Source organism: Callithrix jacchus, chromosome 20 (genome assembly GCF_049354715.1).
Source record: "Callithrix jacchus isolate 240 chromosome 20, calJac240_pri, whole genome shotgun sequence".
In the NCBI taxonomy this organism is placed as follows: domain Eukaryota; kingdom Metazoa; phylum Chordata; class Mammalia; order Primates; family Cebidae; genus Callithrix; species Callithrix jacchus.
Window position 1 is genome coordinate 31414117 of NC_133521.1, and position 16242 is coordinate 31430358.

A 16242-nucleotide genomic window follows, 5' to 3' on the forward strand; every position below is an offset into this window, starting at 1 on the left:
GCACAGTGATAGAGGTGAGTATTATTAGCATCCAACCCAAAAACAAATCTTTGGCCTGTCATCCTGAAAGCCCACTGCTGGCTTGAAGGAAAGGTAAGCCTAGTAAGCAAACTAAGCCTAAACATTCTTGTATGCCAAAAGTTTGAAGTGACCAGCAAGAGACCAGTAGATGGTGGGGTGGGGAAGAGTATTCTCATTCCTGTGGGGAAGAGTATTCTCATTCCTGTGGTATATTGCAGTTCCGGCATGTTCAGAACAACTTGATGAGAAATTCTACAACAGAAAAAATCGAACCAAGGTAATAATCCATCTCTCTTCAGCCCACAGAAGTTTGAATTGGTAATCATGTATGATTCAGACTACTGTGTTACAATGTGGTCTATGTTTTTAAAATGTTTTGTCAGGCCGGGCACGGTGGCTCAAGCCTGTAATCCCAGCACTTTGGGAGGCCGAGGCGGGTGGATCACAAGGTCAAGAGATCGAGACCATCCTGGTCAACATGGTGAAACCCCGTCTCTACTAAAAATACAAAAAATTAGCTGGGCATAGTGGCGCGTGCCTGTAATCTCAGCTGCTCTGGAGGCTGAGGCAGGAGAATTGCCTGAACCCAGGAGGCGGAGGTTGCAGTGAGCCAAGGTCACGCCATTGCACTCCAGCCTGGGTAACAAGAGCGTTGTTACCCAGGGGTTTCACCATGTTGACCAGGATGGTCTCAATCTCTTGACCTCGTGATCCACCTGCCTCGGCCTCCCAAAGTGCTGGGATCACAGGCTTGAGCCAGGCGATTTTCACTGTGTGAATATCACAGGGTGTACTTAGCCTACTATACCCCTAGGCTATATGGTACAACCTATTGCTCCTAGGCTGTAAACCTGAATGGCATATTGTTGTACTGACTACTTTAGGCAATTGTAACACAATGGCAAGTATTTGTGTATCTAAACATGGAAAAGGTACAGTGAAAATACAGTATTACTGGACCACTATTGTGTATATAGATACAGTTTTTGGGGGGTTTTTTGTTTCTGTTTTTGTTTTTGTTTTTATTTTGAGATAGGGTCTTGCTTTGTAGCCCAGGCTGGAGTGCAGTGCAGTGGTATGATCCTGGTTCACTGCAGCCTTGACCTCTTGGGCTCAAGCAGTCGTCCCACCTTGGCCTCCCAATTAGCTGGGACCATATGTGTACACCACCACAATGGGAAAATTTTTGTATTTTTTGTTGTAGAGACGAGGTTTTGCCATGTTGCCTAGGCTAATCTCGACCTCCTGGGCTCAGGTGATCCTCTTACCTCAGTAAGTCTTCCCAAATTGCTGGGATTATAGGCATGAGCCACCATGCCCGGCCCAGCAGTTCATTTTTGACCAAAATGTTCTTATGTGGCATGACTACACTTTTGAAGCCCCCAGAGTGACTCTCCTCTTTCCCTCCTGTAACTACTATCCTAAAATTTTAAACATTTACTCTTTTTTTTTTTTTTTTAGAAACAGGGTCTGTTTTCCAGGCTGGAGTGAAGTGGTACGGTGGCACAATCACAGCTCACTGCAGCCACCAACTTGTGGACTCAAGTGATCCTACGACCTCAGCCTCCTGAGTAGCTAGGATTACATTCACCACTCCCAGCTAATTTTTTTTATTTTTTGTAGAGATGAGGGCTTGCTGTGTTGCTCAGGCTGGTCATAAACCTCTCACCTCAAGTGATCCTCCGGCCTCAGCCTCCCAAAGCACTGGAATTACAGGCGTGAGCCACTGTAATCCAGCCGAACTTTTACTTTTTTATAATAAAAATAATATATGATTGTTAAAAGAAAATCAAAACTTAAATGTATTCATTCAATCAACAAAGTTTTACTGAATACACATTTGGGCCAGATACTGGTCCTTGATATGGCAGCAAGCAAAGTGAGCAAACAAATGTAATTCTGGCACCTATGGTCTGTGAAGTAGACAGATAATAACCGTAGCTAACACATATGTAGTATCAACTACATGCCAGACACTGTTCTAAACACTTGACAAATTTAAACACTTAACAAATTTAAATCATTTAATCTAAGGTTTCTTAACCTCTGCACTAACAGCATCTTGACTGGATAATTTTTCTTTTTTTTTTTTAAACAGAGTCTCACTCCATCACCCAGGCTGGAGTGCAGTGGCACAATTTCAGCTCACTGCAACCTCCACCTCCCAGGATCAAGCAATTCTCGTGCATCAGCCTCCTGCGTAGCTGGGATTATAGGTGCTCACTACTACACCTGGCTAATTTTAGGAGAGAGAGGGGTTCACCATGTTGGCCAGGCTGGTCTCAAACTCCTGACCTCAGGTGACCTGCCCACCTCAGCCTCCTGAAGTACTGATATTACAGGCATAGACCACTGTGCCTAGCCTTGACTGGATAATTTTTTGTTAGCAGGGACTGTTCTATGCATTGTATAGAACAGCATAGAAGCATCCCTGGCCTCTATCCACTGGATGCTAAAAGTCCCCAGCCGGGTATGGGTAGGGGAATGGGGGAGCTGGGAATAAAATGCCCTTAGTAGAAAACCAATGATTTAATCCATAAGCATTTTACAGATGAAGAAACTGAAGCCTGGAGAGGTCAAATGACTTGCCCAATGTCATGCGGCTAGGAAGTGGCAGAGCGAGAAATGGAGTCCAAGCAGTCTGACACTAGAGTGGATGCCGTCAGCCACTGTGATACACTAAGTGTAGGGTGTGGGCCTACACTTAAAGGCATGTGGCCTAATCTGGGAAAACTGAAGAAAGAATTCCTAAGGAAATGACCTTAGATCTGAGACCTTCAGAGTAAGTAGGAGTAAGATGTGAGGAGTGTTCCAGATAGTGCAAGGAAAGCATGTGCAAAGCTCATGGGTATTTTGAAAACTAAAAGGCCAGTGTAGCTGAAGTGCAAAGAGTAGGGGAGAGCCTGAAATGGTGGATATGGAGAGATCATTAGAGTCAGGCTGTTCAGAGTCTTATATTCTGAGAGCAATGGAAACTATATGGTATGACCAGATTTATGTTTGTGAAGATCTCTTGGGGCCAGGTGCCAAAGTGGCCCCTGCCTGTAGTCCTAGCACTTTAGGAGGCTGAGTTGGGCAGATCGCTTGAGCCCAAGAGTTTGAGACCAGCCTGGACAGCATGGGGAAACCGGTCTCTATCAAAAATGCAAAAATTATACAAACCACAGTGCTTCAAAAAATTTTTTAAAACACAAAAATTTAATTGGGCGTGGTGGCACACTCCCATAATCCCAGCTACTTGGGAGGGTGAGGTGGGAGGATTGCCTGATCCCAGGGAAATTTAGCCTGCAGTGAGCTATGATTGTGCCACTGTACTCCAGCCTAGGAGATAGAGGGTGACCCTATCTCAGAAAAAAGAGAGAGGAAAGGAAGGAAGGTTGGAGGGAGGGAGGGAAAAGAAAAGATCTCTTGGACTTCGGTGTGCAAAGTAAGTTAATTTTTGTATATCTTGTGAGGCAGGGGTTCAACTTGATTCTTTTTCATGTGGATCTCAGTTATCCTAGCACAATTTGCTGAAAAGACCCTTCATTCTTTATTGAATTGTCCCAGTACTCATTGAAAATCAATCATCTGGACTCTCAATTCTGTTCCATTAATCCATATATCTATCCATATGCTAGTACCACAGTCGATTGCTGTGGCTTTATAGTTAGTTTTGAAATCAGGAAGTGGGATTCCTCCAACTTTGTTTCTTTCAAGATTATTTTAGCTATTTATCCGGATAAATGAATGGGTGTAGGGCACAGTTTAATGGTATTTCCTAACATCCTTAGGGCTAAATTAGAGATTGGGGAGTTTTCTTTCACATGAGACATAATCTTTATTCAAACCACAAAAGAAGCCAGGTGCTGTGGCTCATGCCCATAATCCCAGCACTTTAAGAGGATCACTTGAGGCCAGGCGTTCGAGACCAGCCTACTCAACATGCTGAAACCCCATCTCAACTAAAAATACAAAATCAGCCAGGCATGGTGGCACACACCTGTAATCCCAGCTACTCATATGGCTGAGGCATGAGAACCACTTGAACCGGGAGGCAGACGTTGCAGTGAGCCAAGATTGTGCCACTGCACTCCAGCCTGGGCAACAGAGCAAGACTCTGTCTCAAAAAGAAAACACACCTCTCAAACTTTTATTTACCTCTGGCAGAATTTTAGGGGATAATTTAGGTGAAACAGGTATTTATGGAAAATGTGGTTGACAGCTATCTCTGATTCTATATTGGGTCAGCAGAGCCAATCCTTATGGGCCCAGTGGGGAGGGGGAATTTGGGACTCTGTTTGCCCTCTAGCCCTTTGTCTAAGGCAATCCACTGTCCTCCTGTTCCTTCTGCTCCGTGTGTCTCAGAGAACTGGACCCCATCCTGACTGAGGTCACCCTGATGAATGCCCGCAGTGAGCTGTACTTACGTTTCCTCAGGAAGAGGATTAGCTCTGATTTTGAGGTGGGGGACTCCATGGCCTCAGAAGAAGTAAAGCAAGGTAAAAGTATTTCCCCTATTTTTTGGGAGGGTTGAGATATAATTGGCAGTGTTTCATAATGGTTAAGCCACAGATCTCTTACTAAGGAAACAATTGGGACTTAATTAGCCCCTGGTGGTCTGTAGGCAAATTGACTCCCAGGAGGAAATCTAAACTTACTGGATTTTAGAATTAGACTAGATCTTTGAGGCTGTCTAATCATTTTACAGATGAGAACATTGATTCCTTGTTTTAAATTTTATGGGATATAAATTATACTTCAATAAGGTATTTCTTTGCAAAAAAAAAGAATATGTAGGCCAGGCATGCTGGCTGACATCTGTAATCCCAGTACTTTGGGAAACCGAGGTGGGTAGATCACCTGATATTAGGAGTTTCAGACCAGCCTGACCAATATGGTGAAGCCCTGTCTTTCCTAAAAATACAAAAATTAGCCAAGCATGGTGCCATGTGCCTGTAGTCCCAGCTACTTGGGAGGCTGAGACAAGAGAATTGCTTGAACCCTTGGGGGCAAAGGTTGCGTGAGCCAAGATCGCACCACTGCACTCCAGCCTGGTTGATAGCGAGACTATATATTCTAAAAAAAGAATATATAATGTATAGGAATCTGCTCATCCCCTCTCAGTCTCCCAGTTCCCCCAGTCACAATTTTTCAAGGAATAATTAACATTGATAAAAAAGGGGGCTGTGTGCAGTGGCTCACACCTGTAATTCCAACACTTTGGGAGGCTGAGGAGGGAGAATCATTTGAGCTCAAGAGTTCAAGACCAGCCTGAGCAGTATGACAAAACTCTGTCACTATATTAAAAGATAAAAATTTTGGCTGGGTGTGGTGGCTCATGCATAATTCCAGCACTTTGGGAGGCTGAGGAGGAAAGATCGCTTAAGCCCAGGTGTTTGAGACCAGCCTTGTCAACATAGTCAGTCCTGATCTCTAAAAAATTAAACTAAATTAAATTAGTAATAAAAAATAAACATTTTTAAATTTTTTTAAAAAGGTATACTAGAGTCCAGTTTCATTTACAGATTGACTCTCTACGTTTTTAAGATAACCATTTAATTCCTGCTGGCTACTAAAGCAAGAGTTAAAAAAGAAAAAAAAAATTCTGCTGGGCAGATACATGCGGGGTTCTTTGGATTGGGGACCTGAGACCCACCCAGCATCTTTGGCATTCTGCATGGCTTGTGCCAATAATCCGTGGCAGGGGAGTTACAGAATCAGTGTATGAAGGAGATTGTATGCTCATTTGGAGTTTGCTTGTCGATGTCAATGATGACTACCACTGTTCAGAGCTGTGCTCTCCATACATAGCCATTCATGAATTGAAATTCAAATTTAATTGCAATTAAATAAAATTTTAAATTCTGGAAAAAAAATTGAGTAAAAAAATATAGCTGGGCACGGTGGCTCAAGCCTGTAATCCCAGCACTTTGGGAGGCCGAGGCGGGTGGATCACGAGGTCAAGAGATCGAGACCATCTGGTCAAAATGGTGAAACCCTGTCTCTACTAAAGATACAAAAAATTAGCTAGGCATGGTGGCGCGTGCCTGTAATCCCAGCTACTCAGGAGGCTGAGGCAGGAGAATTGCCTCCTGAACCCAGGAGGCGGAGGTTGCGGTGAGCCGAGATCTCACCATTGCACTCCAGCCTGGGTAACAAGAGCGAAACTCCGTCTCAAAAATATATATATATATAAATATCTATTTTTATTTATTTATATTTATTTTTTATTTTATATTATTTTTATACTTACTATTTATTTATAGTTATATTATTTTATGCATTTACATCTATTTACATTTTATTTTATTTATAGTTCTTATTTTGTATTTTATTTATAGCTATTTATAGTTATTTTATATTATATATTTACATTTTTTTTTTTTTAATATTTATTTATAGTTCTATTCATCACATTTCAAGTGCTCAATCGCTACCATGGCTAGTGGCTATTATATCAGACAACAGATAGGGAATATTTTCTTTTTTGTTGTTGTTTGTTTATTTTTTATAGAGACAGAGTATTGCTATGTTGCCCAGGCTGTTTTCAAACTGCTGGACCCAAGTGATCCTCCCACCTTGGCCTCCCAAAGTGCTGGTATTACAGGTGTGAGCCACCACACCTGACCAGAATATTTTCATTATCACAGAAATTCTACTGGACAATACTGGTGTAAAGAATGAAGTCATCTATATCCAATATATTTTTGTCTTTGCCATGGAAACTTACATCTTTTGCCTCCTATTAATTAATTCTAAAGGAATAAAAGAAAAGGAGTAAAAAGTTATTTGTACAAAAGCATTCACTATAATCTCCAATATTGTGATCTTTTATTATCTCCAGTAATGGCAAAATGTTTGGCAATAACCAGATATCTAAAAATAGAGTGGTTTTTTTCTCAATTTCACATAAAACAACAAAAAAGTTAAAAATAAAAGTAGTTTTTAAAATGTGGATTATGCACCTGATGAAATCCCACAGTCATGAAAAATTAGTAAGGTAGATGGAAACACAGAAAATATTTATGATATAATTTTTTAAAGCAGAATACAAAATTGCTATCTGTATCATGATTATAACCATGTAAAATATGTACATATTTGGAAGAAAGACCTGAAAAAATGAAAAAAGGTGCTCTGTTTCCCTTGGGGAAAAAAAAGTGAGTATTCCTTTCTTCGCTGTCCCCTAGAGCACCAGAAGTGTCTGGACAAACTCCTCAATAACTGCCTTTTGAGCTGTACCATGCAGGAGCTGATTGGCTTATATATTACCATGGAGGAGTACTTCATGAGGGAGACTGTCAATAAGGTAGGACATAGGACGCATCTCTTGGAAATGGGGCTTCCGGTCCAAGAAGCCAGGCTGAAGGAAATGGCTGAGGCATGTCATATTTCTTGGTCCTGCTTTGAGAATACTCTTGCATGTAGATGGAGTGGTATGACTTTGTATGGTTAAAGAGCATCTTTGGAGTCATTGTGATCTTTGTGTACCTAGTTAGGACTTCTTCCCCAAGAATTACAAAAGAACAGCTCAGCTCAGCTCTTCAGGAAACTCACTTGTTCCCCACCTCCCTGAAGATATGTGGGTAAGGAACTTCAGGGAAGTAGGGCCTCTGCAGATGTCTTACACCTCAACTAATGGATCTCCACAAGACTAAGGCCCAAAATATTTAATTTCTTCACCTAGTGATCAATAGGGAAATGAGCTATTTTGACAAGGAAGATGCACACCAATCTGTGACCAGAACACACCATGTTGGGAGAAACATGGACAAGGTACAGAAAAGGGAGCAGAGCTAGGACCATTGTACCGGAGTTATCTAGAATGTCACATGTAGAACTGGGACCCTCAATGTTGGCTTTGCCTTTTGGGTAGGCTGTGGCTCTGGACACCTATGAGAAGGGCCAGTTGACATCCAGCATGGTGGATGATGTCTTCTACATTGTTAAGAAGTGCATTGGGCGGGCTCTGTCCAGCTCTAGCATCGACTGTCTCTGTGCCATGATCAACCTCGCCACCACAGAGCTGGAGTCTGACTTCAGGTACAGTTGACTCCCTTTCTCCTTTCTGGCCAGAAAGGCCCTTGTTGATTCCTGAGGCCCGTTTATTTCTGCCCTTTGTCCTCATGATTCTAGTTCAGTTATATATAGGACATAAACTCCTGTCCCTAAAAGAGTATCCTTGGCTCCAGGAAGCTGTCGATCAGCCAGATATCTTGTGGGCCAAATTTCTGTTCTCTGGACTAGACTGAAGGGGCTATGAGCCCTTAGATATAGGAAAGAGAACAGGCCGTTCAGATGAAAGCAGTAGTTGTAATAGGTACCATTGCTACAGGCCGAGCACTATGCTATTCTCCTCGCCTTTTGAGGTCCTACTAACAACCCTATGAGGTAGGAACTATTAGCTCTGTTTTATAGATGAGGAAACTGGGCTTTAGGGAGATTCCATCCTCATCAAAGATCCACCACTTAGGAGTAAGAGATGGAATTCAGAGCTGAGTGACTCAAAACCTGTTCTCAACTCCTACGTAGTACTGCCTTCACTAAGCCTCAAGGCTTTGTTTGTTGGAGTGCACTGGTGATGGCTAAAAGCTTCATAAACAGTAGAGATTGGCCAGTCTCCTCTCTATGTTCTTGTCACATCAGTGTCCTTGAGTGGGTGCTGGTCACTTTCATACCCTGGCTCCTCAGGTCTCCTACAGTGGTCTCAAGGACTGGTTATTCCCCCTAAAAGAGTACGTTGTGCTGCTGGGTCAGGGTGGTGGACACTCTGGCCCTTCAGTCCTGGAGGCCAAGTTGAGCAGTGTCAATCCCTCTATGCCTTCCTGCCCCCCAGGGATGTTCTGTGCAACAAGCTGCGGTTGGGCTTCCCAGCGACCACCTTCCAGGACATCCAGCGTGGGGTGACAAGTGCTGTGAACATCATGCACAGCAGCCTCCAGCAGGGCAAATTTGACACAAAAGGCATCGAGAGTACTGATGAAGCGAAGCTGTCCTTCCTGGTAGGTAGCCCACAGCTCACAAGCTGGGTTGGTTTATCTCGAGAGGTTACATTATGACTGCTAAGCCACAGTATAATAGGCCTCTAGCTAGAGACTTTTCCTCCAGTGTCTATATAGAATGAAAACTCCTCCTTTAAGGAAAGTTCCTCCTAGAAGGTTCTGAAAGCATTTCTTACTCAGGGACATATTCTGAGCAACCTGAGCTAGGATAGAGGCTGGGCTGCCCAGCTGTCACCTAGCATTCTTTCCCCAGAGCAGTGCCCAGCTGCTTGGGAGCCTACTGAGTATCAGGCTTGGCTTGCATCTGCCACAGAACCAACAGCACCATCTGTGCCAGGCCACCAGACTGCTTCTCTGAGCAGAGGCCTGCAGCATGAGTGGGCGCCAGTCCTCCTGGCCTGCCAGCATTGCTCTGCTTAGCACATCTTAGGCTTTCAATTTCCTCTGGAAAGGAGGCCTTATTAAAGCCCTTTGCTACCCAGAATGACAGATGTGATAAAGCAGCAAGTCTTACTATTGTGTGACAGCTTGGAAAGGAGAAGCATGGAAAGACGAAAAGATTTGTATAAAGCAACAGCCAGTTTATGATGAGCCAGAGAGAACATAAATGAATCCTAAGCTCAAGATCAGCCCTCTCTGGCTCACACTGTCTTAGCATGCACAGGAGTGGCACAGACCAAGGTCCATTCTGCTCCATCCCCCACATTAGCCACATTCTGAGTCTTTACTCTTGAGGCTCAGAGCCTGAAAGAAACATCTAGTAGCACAGCTGTAAATCTGTAGTCCACAGATGGGGTTGGATGGAAAAATGTGCACATGTGTTTTTCTGGACACAGGTTTCTTAGCTTTTATCAGATTCTTTTCTTTTCTTTTTTTGAGATAGAGCCTCACTCTTGTTGCCCAAGCTGGAGTGCAACGGTACGATCTTGGCTCACTGCACCCTCCACCTCCCGGGTTCAAGTGATTCTTCTGCTTGAGCCTCCTGAGTAACTGGGATCACAGGCATGCACTGCCACAGCCAGTTAATTTTTTTTTTTTTTTTTTTTTGAGACAGAGTCCATTCTGTCACCCAAGCTGGAATGCAAGTGGCATGATCTCAGCTCACTGCAACCTCCGCCTTTTGGGTTGAAGTGATTCTTCTGCCTCAGCCTCCTGAGTAGCTGGAACTACAGGTGCACGCCACCACACCCAGCTAATTTTTTGTATTTTTAGTAGACAGGGTTTCACCATGCTAGCCAGGACGGTCTCAAACTTCCGAGCTCAGGCAATCCACCCACCTCAGCCTCCCAAAGTGCCGGGATTACAGGCATGAGCCACCGCACCTGGCCTAATTTTTTTTTTTTCTCTTTCTCTTCTTTTTTCTCTTTTTTTTTTTTTTGAGACGGAGTTTCGCTCTTGTTACCCAGGCTGGAGTGCAATAGCGCAGTCTCAGCTCACCGCAACCTCTGCCTCCTGGGTTCAGGCAATTCTCCTGCCTCAGCCTGCTGAGTAGCTGGGATTACAGGCACGTGCCACTATGCTGAGCTAATTTTTTGTATTTTTAGTAGAGACGGGGTTTTTCCATGTTGACCAGGATGGTCTTGATTTCTTGACCTCGTGATCCACCCGCCTCAGCCTCCCAAAGTGCTGGGATTACAGGCGTGAGCCACCGCGCCCAGCCTCCTAATTTTTGTATTTTTAGTAGAGATGGGGTTTTTTCATGTTCAAACTCCTGACCTCAACTCCTGGTCTCAAACTCCTGACCTCAAGTGATCCACCTTCCCTTAGTGCTGGGATTACAGGCGTGAGCCACTACACCCAGCTATCAGATTCTTAAAAGGGTCTGTGACCTCCAAAAGAGTTCAGAGTTGTTACTTTCAAAGACAGAAGCCTAAACTTGCAGTACCTGCCAACCCCTGTGCAGAGGAACCCATAGTAATGGTTATCAGACAGATTCAATACAAAAGCTATTTAGGCAGCCCCACTCTCTTCCTGTCAGAGAAAATATTTGCCCTGGGCATGGTTTCTGTCAATCAAAGGATATGGTTGCTACCAAAAACAGGTCAGCTCCAAAGAACTTTGCCTGTGAAATTTGTTACCTTTGCCAAAGTGCCTAGCAACCAGCATCATATGATTGTGAAATGACTTAAGTTTTTTATCTTGTTTGTATTCTTTCATTTTTTTACAGAACTTACTTTCGTTTCTGTGCTCAAAAATAATCATTGACTCCTTGCTGCCTGCCACATCAAAGCTAGATGTCTCCTAAATATAACCCATCCCACCTTTCCAGTTCTGTGTTCCACCACTTGACTACACGTCTCTAAAACTGGCCAGTGCATGCTTGCTCTGTGAGGACCTCCCATTAATACAGTTTCATTGTTTGAGGCCCCAGAAGATAAGACCAAAAAGAAAGGCAATGCTAAATGCTTGGTGACAGGTTTCTGGTTTTCCTGACACCGTGTATTTAAAATGTCATCACTCCCATTTCAGGGCCTATTTTTTTATGTCACCTTGATCATTTGGCTGTCAAGATGAATTCCCCAGCCATACTGACATCATGCACCGTGGGCAGGGAATAAGCCCAGTGAATCCATGCTTACTAGGGCTGTCAGTACAAGGGAAACTTTGAAATCAATACCATTTGGACTCAAATCCATAAGTTCTATTATGACAATTATTCTTGGTGCTCTTAAATGCGTTGGAAAACACTTATGGCCTTCATCCTTCAGCTGTCATGACAGGAGTTATTTGGAAACTTGTCACATGATCGGCCTTTTGTTGTGGTATATTAAAGAAAGACCTCTTGGCTTATCTGTCCACAATCAGAGTGGCCTGAGCAGCACTATCAGCATCATAACTTTCAGCATTGACTGCAGGACACTGACAAGGGAAACACTCTGGGGAAGATGAGACGGACTTTCTAATTGCAGCCCCTGGGGTTCTGAGATCCTCCTTTTACCCTGAAATCCTGAAGCTCCTGACTCATGTCTTGAAGACTGGCTCCTCCTTACCTCAACCCTGCCTTGCTGATCATGCTACCAGTATACCAGTTCACAGGCAGTGGGATCCCCAGGCCCTCTAATTCCTCCCACATGTGGCATCTTGATGAGTATTCCCAAACCACAGTTGTGCTTATGTGGCATTCACTGCTTTAAAAATCCTCAATGCCAGCCCACTGTCCACAGGACACAGAGGTAACTGCAGCAGAGCACCCAAGTCCCCATCAGGCTCTTTCCCTCACAGCTCTATGTCCTGCCACTTCCCTGCACATGTCTATGAACTGACTGTGCTATCTCCCAGATACCTTTTTGGGTTTTCTGCCATTCTGCATTTGCTTATATTATCCCCTTTCCAGAGTATGTTCATTCACTCTCTTCCTGATTCCACAAATATTTATTGAGAAACGCCTATATATCACGCACTGTTCTGGGTTCTAGAGCTACAGGTGGCTATTGAAATTTACATTTAAATTAAAAATCCACTTCCTGAGTTGCACTAGCTATGCTTCAGGTGCCCAATAGCCACACGTGTGGGGGCTACCATACCAGAGAGTGCAGTTAGATTATTTCCATCATCCGGAAAGGTAGACAGTGCTGTATAGAGATGCAGTGATGAAGAAAACAGGCCAGACCTGTGCAGACAAGAAACAGATAAACCAGAGAATGTCGGGAAATCCTAAGGACTGTTAAAAAAATATCAAATAGGGCCAGGCACAGTGGCATGTGCCTGTAGTCCCAGCTACTCGGGAGGCTGAAGAATCGCTTGAGTCCAGGAGTTCTGGGCTGTACTGCGCTATGCTGATTGGGTGTCCGCACTAAGTTTGGCGTCAATAAGGTGACCTCCTGGGAGCAGGGGACCACCAGCGTTGCCTAAAGAGGGGTGAACCCGCCCAGGTCGGAAGTAGAACAGGTCAAAATTCCCGTGCTGATCAGTAGTGGGATCACGCCTCTGAATAGCCACTGCACTCCAGCCTGGGCAACATAGTGAGACCCCGTCTCTTTTTTAAAAAAGAAAAGAAAAAATAAATAAATAAACAGTGAAGAAGAGAGAGGCTGATGGGGTGGAGAAATGTTCTCACCTTCATCTCCTATCAGAATTATGTTCCACTCTTTTTTTTATTTAGTCTCTGTAGAGACTATCAAAAATTGCCAATGCCAACTATATTGTAAGTCGTCATGGCGGGGTATTGGGAAAGTTTTCAGTTAGCAATAATCATGCCTCGGATAAACCTCATTGGCTACAATACTGCCACTGCGCAAAGCTAATGTTCCACTCCTTTATGTTAATTCAGCTCAGCTACCACCTCTGCCATGGAACCTTCCTTAGATTCCTCACACCGAAACAGTTTGTTCTTGCCTCCGAATGGCCAGAGCAATTAGTGCCTTTATTTTTGCCCCATGCTGCTTTCCTTTTTACTGGAGACAGAGTTTCACTCATGTTGCCCTGGCTGGAATGCAATGGTGCAATCTCAGCTTATTGCAGCCTCCGCCTCACAGGTTCAAGCAACTCTCCTGCCTCAGCTTCCCAAGTAGCTGGGATTACAGGTGCCTGCCACCACACCTGGCTGATTTTTGTATTTTTAGTAGAGATGGGGTTTCACCACATTGACCAGGCTGGTCTTGAACTCCTGATCTCAGGTGATCTGCCCGCCTTGACCTCCCAAAGTGCTGGGATTACAGGTGTGAGCCACCGTGCCCATATTACTTTTATCATTGGTATTTCTGCACCTAGTCTATAAGGCACAAAGAAGTTATGAAAGAAGTCGTCTTGGCCTGGCGTGGTGGCTCATGCCTGTAATACAAGCACTTTGGAGGCCAAGGCGGGCAGATGACCTGAGGTCGGGAGTTCAAGATCAGCCTGACCAACATCGTGAAACCCCGTCTTTATAAAAAAAATTTTTTTTAATTAAAAAAAAGGAAGAAGTCATCTTTGGACCAGAGTAGGGAGATCAGAATTCTTTTTCTTAGTTTATTGGTATATTATAAAGGATGTTATCTAGGATACAGATGAAGAGATGAATAGGGCTAATTATGGGGAAAGGGGTGTGGAGCTTCCATGCCCTCCCAGGGTGGCCACTCTCCTGGAAGCTCAGAGACGTGAATTCTAAGCTTGGCTCCAGCTTTGTGCACTTGTCACTCTGATGTCTGTCCCTTATCCTGCTTTATTATTCTTCCTGGTATTATATAATGCATTTGTTTACTATCTGGCTTCCTTGCTGGAATGTTAGCCCTGTGAGGGCAGACCATGTCTGTTTTGTTAATTGCTTTCTCTTCAGTGCCTAGAACCATACCTGGCACATCCAGGTGCTCAGTAAATATTAGCTGAATCAGTTGCTGTCTGACCTTGATGACTCATTTTACATTCTTTTTTTTTTTTTTTTTTTTGAGACAGAGTCTTGCTCTGTCCCCCAGGCTGGAGTCCTGTGGCGCAGTCTTGGCTCACTGCAACCTCTGCTTCCTAGGTTCAAGTGATTCTCCTGCCTCAGCCTCCCGAGTAGCTGGGACTGCAGGAGTGCAGGAGTGCACCAACATGCCTGGCTAATTTTTTTGTATTTTTAGTAGAGACAGGGTTTCGCCACATTGGCCAGGCTGGTCTTGAACACCTGACCTCACGAGATCCACCTGCCTTGGCTTTCCAAAGTGCTGGGATTATAGGTGTGAGCCACCACACCTGGCCAAATCACTTTGCCTTCTGAAGAAATGAGGAGTCTCATTTCCTCCCATGCACTGGGCTTGATAATGCTTGTTCTATGGGGGGTATTTGGCAGATTCCATGAGATAAAGAATGAGAAAATGCCTCATAGGTGGCAGGACCTCTGGAAGTTTTTCTTTAATGAATGTCAGGCTTTGTATCACTGATCTGGGGCTTGGCCATTTGGAGCCTTAGAACTTATCCTAGACATGTATGCCTGAGTCATTTCTGATCTGTAGGTAACAGTACAAAAAGACCTAAAGACCATGACTTGAGGCTCCCTGGCATCGGGCAACCAGAAAGGGCAAGGCTGGTTCCCCATTCTGCCAGATCCAAGATCTGAGTGTCCTGCCTGATGCAGAGGTGTGGCCTTTCATTAGCTGAAGTCTGAACTCCAGCAAGTCCTTCTCTAATCCTCGTGGAACGCAGCTATCAGCCAGTCTGGCATTGGAGTGGGTAGCAGGCACCATCAGCAGGAAGTCACGTTCTTCCTTCCTCATCTCCCAGGTAACTCTGAACAATGTGGAAGTCTGCAGTGAAAACATCTCCACTCTGAAGAAGACACTAGAGGTACAAGGGAAATTGCCTATCAACAGTCAGCAGCCACCTCTTCCCATGCTGAGAGAGAGCTCTGTACATACATCCTGGTGAAGGCACTCATCCTGGTGACATTGAGCCACACTTGAAGGGATTCCTTGGTGACTGACATGATAGCAAGGCATCCTTAGACAAGTGGGAAAAGCTTAGGAGTTGGAAGATCAGAATTCAGAGTAGATCTTCCAGGCTGGGCAAGGTGGCTCACACTTGTAATCTCAGCACTTTGGGAAGCCAAGGCAAGCAGATCACTTGAGGTCATGAGTTTGAGACCAGCCTAGCTAACATGGTGAAACCCCATCTCTACTAAAAATATGAAAATTAGCTGGGTGTGGTAGCTGTTGCCTGTAACCCAGATACTCAGGAAGCTGAGGCAGGAGAAACGATTGAACCCGGGAGGTAGAGGTTGCAGTGAGCCGATACCATGCCACTGCACTCCAGCCTGGGCAGCAGAGCAAGACTCTGTCTCCAAAAAAAAAATTATTATCTTCTAGCACATAGTTGACGTGTCACCTTGGACAAGTCCCTTAACCCTCTGAGCCTTAGTTTTCTCATCTATGAAATGAGATACATAGCTTCATCCTGCCCTAGTTTGGGTTTCTTGGGTGGGCTAATGAAAACACAGGATTGAGGCCAAGTTGCTTAAACCTATAAGCTCAAAATTTTGGGAGGCCAAGGCAGGAAGATCACTTGAGGCCAGGAGTTTGAGACTAGCCTGGGCAATGTAGGAAGACCTTGTCTCTATAAAAAAATTTTTTTTTAATCAGGATCAAAAGCACCTTATAAAAATGACAAATCCCTGTATAAATATAGGAGATTAAGATAAGGCTTGCCAAATCCTCTATAAAGCTGGTAGCTGTTATTTTTTAGAGGAAAGCAGCAGAGTATAGTGGAAATTGCTTGGGCTTTGAAGCCAGACACCTCAAGTTCAAATCTCCACTTGACCACTACCCAGCAAAAGTTCTGTAACCTC

The 16242-nt window shown here is 44.2% G+C and overlaps 1 protein-coding gene and 1 non-coding gene across 2 annotated transcripts in view; one reads left to right on the forward strand and one right to left on the reverse strand.

Moving 5' to 3' along the window:
- Nucleotides 1-16242, forward strand: part of COG4 (component of oligomeric golgi complex 4) — a 35491-nt gene that overhangs the window by 13890 nt on the left and 5359 nt on the right. The window contains exons 8-13 of the mRNA XM_008986188.5: nucleotides 240-298; nucleotides 4369-4502; nucleotides 7194-7312; nucleotides 7880-8046; nucleotides 8840-9005; nucleotides 15183-15245. Coding sequence (XP_008984436.2) covers nucleotides 240-298; nucleotides 4369-4502; nucleotides 7194-7312; nucleotides 7880-8046; nucleotides 8840-9005; nucleotides 15183-15245 — 708 coding nt within the window. The remainder of the gene's footprint in view (nucleotides 1-239; nucleotides 299-4368; nucleotides 4503-7193; nucleotides 7313-7879; nucleotides 8047-8839; nucleotides 9006-15182; nucleotides 15246-16242) is intronic.
- On the reverse strand, nucleotides 13108-13247 carry LOC118149826 (U4 spliceosomal RNA). Its single transcript, XR_004737536.1, has one exon. It is a non-coding gene; the product is annotated as a U4 spliceosomal RNA (small nuclear RNA).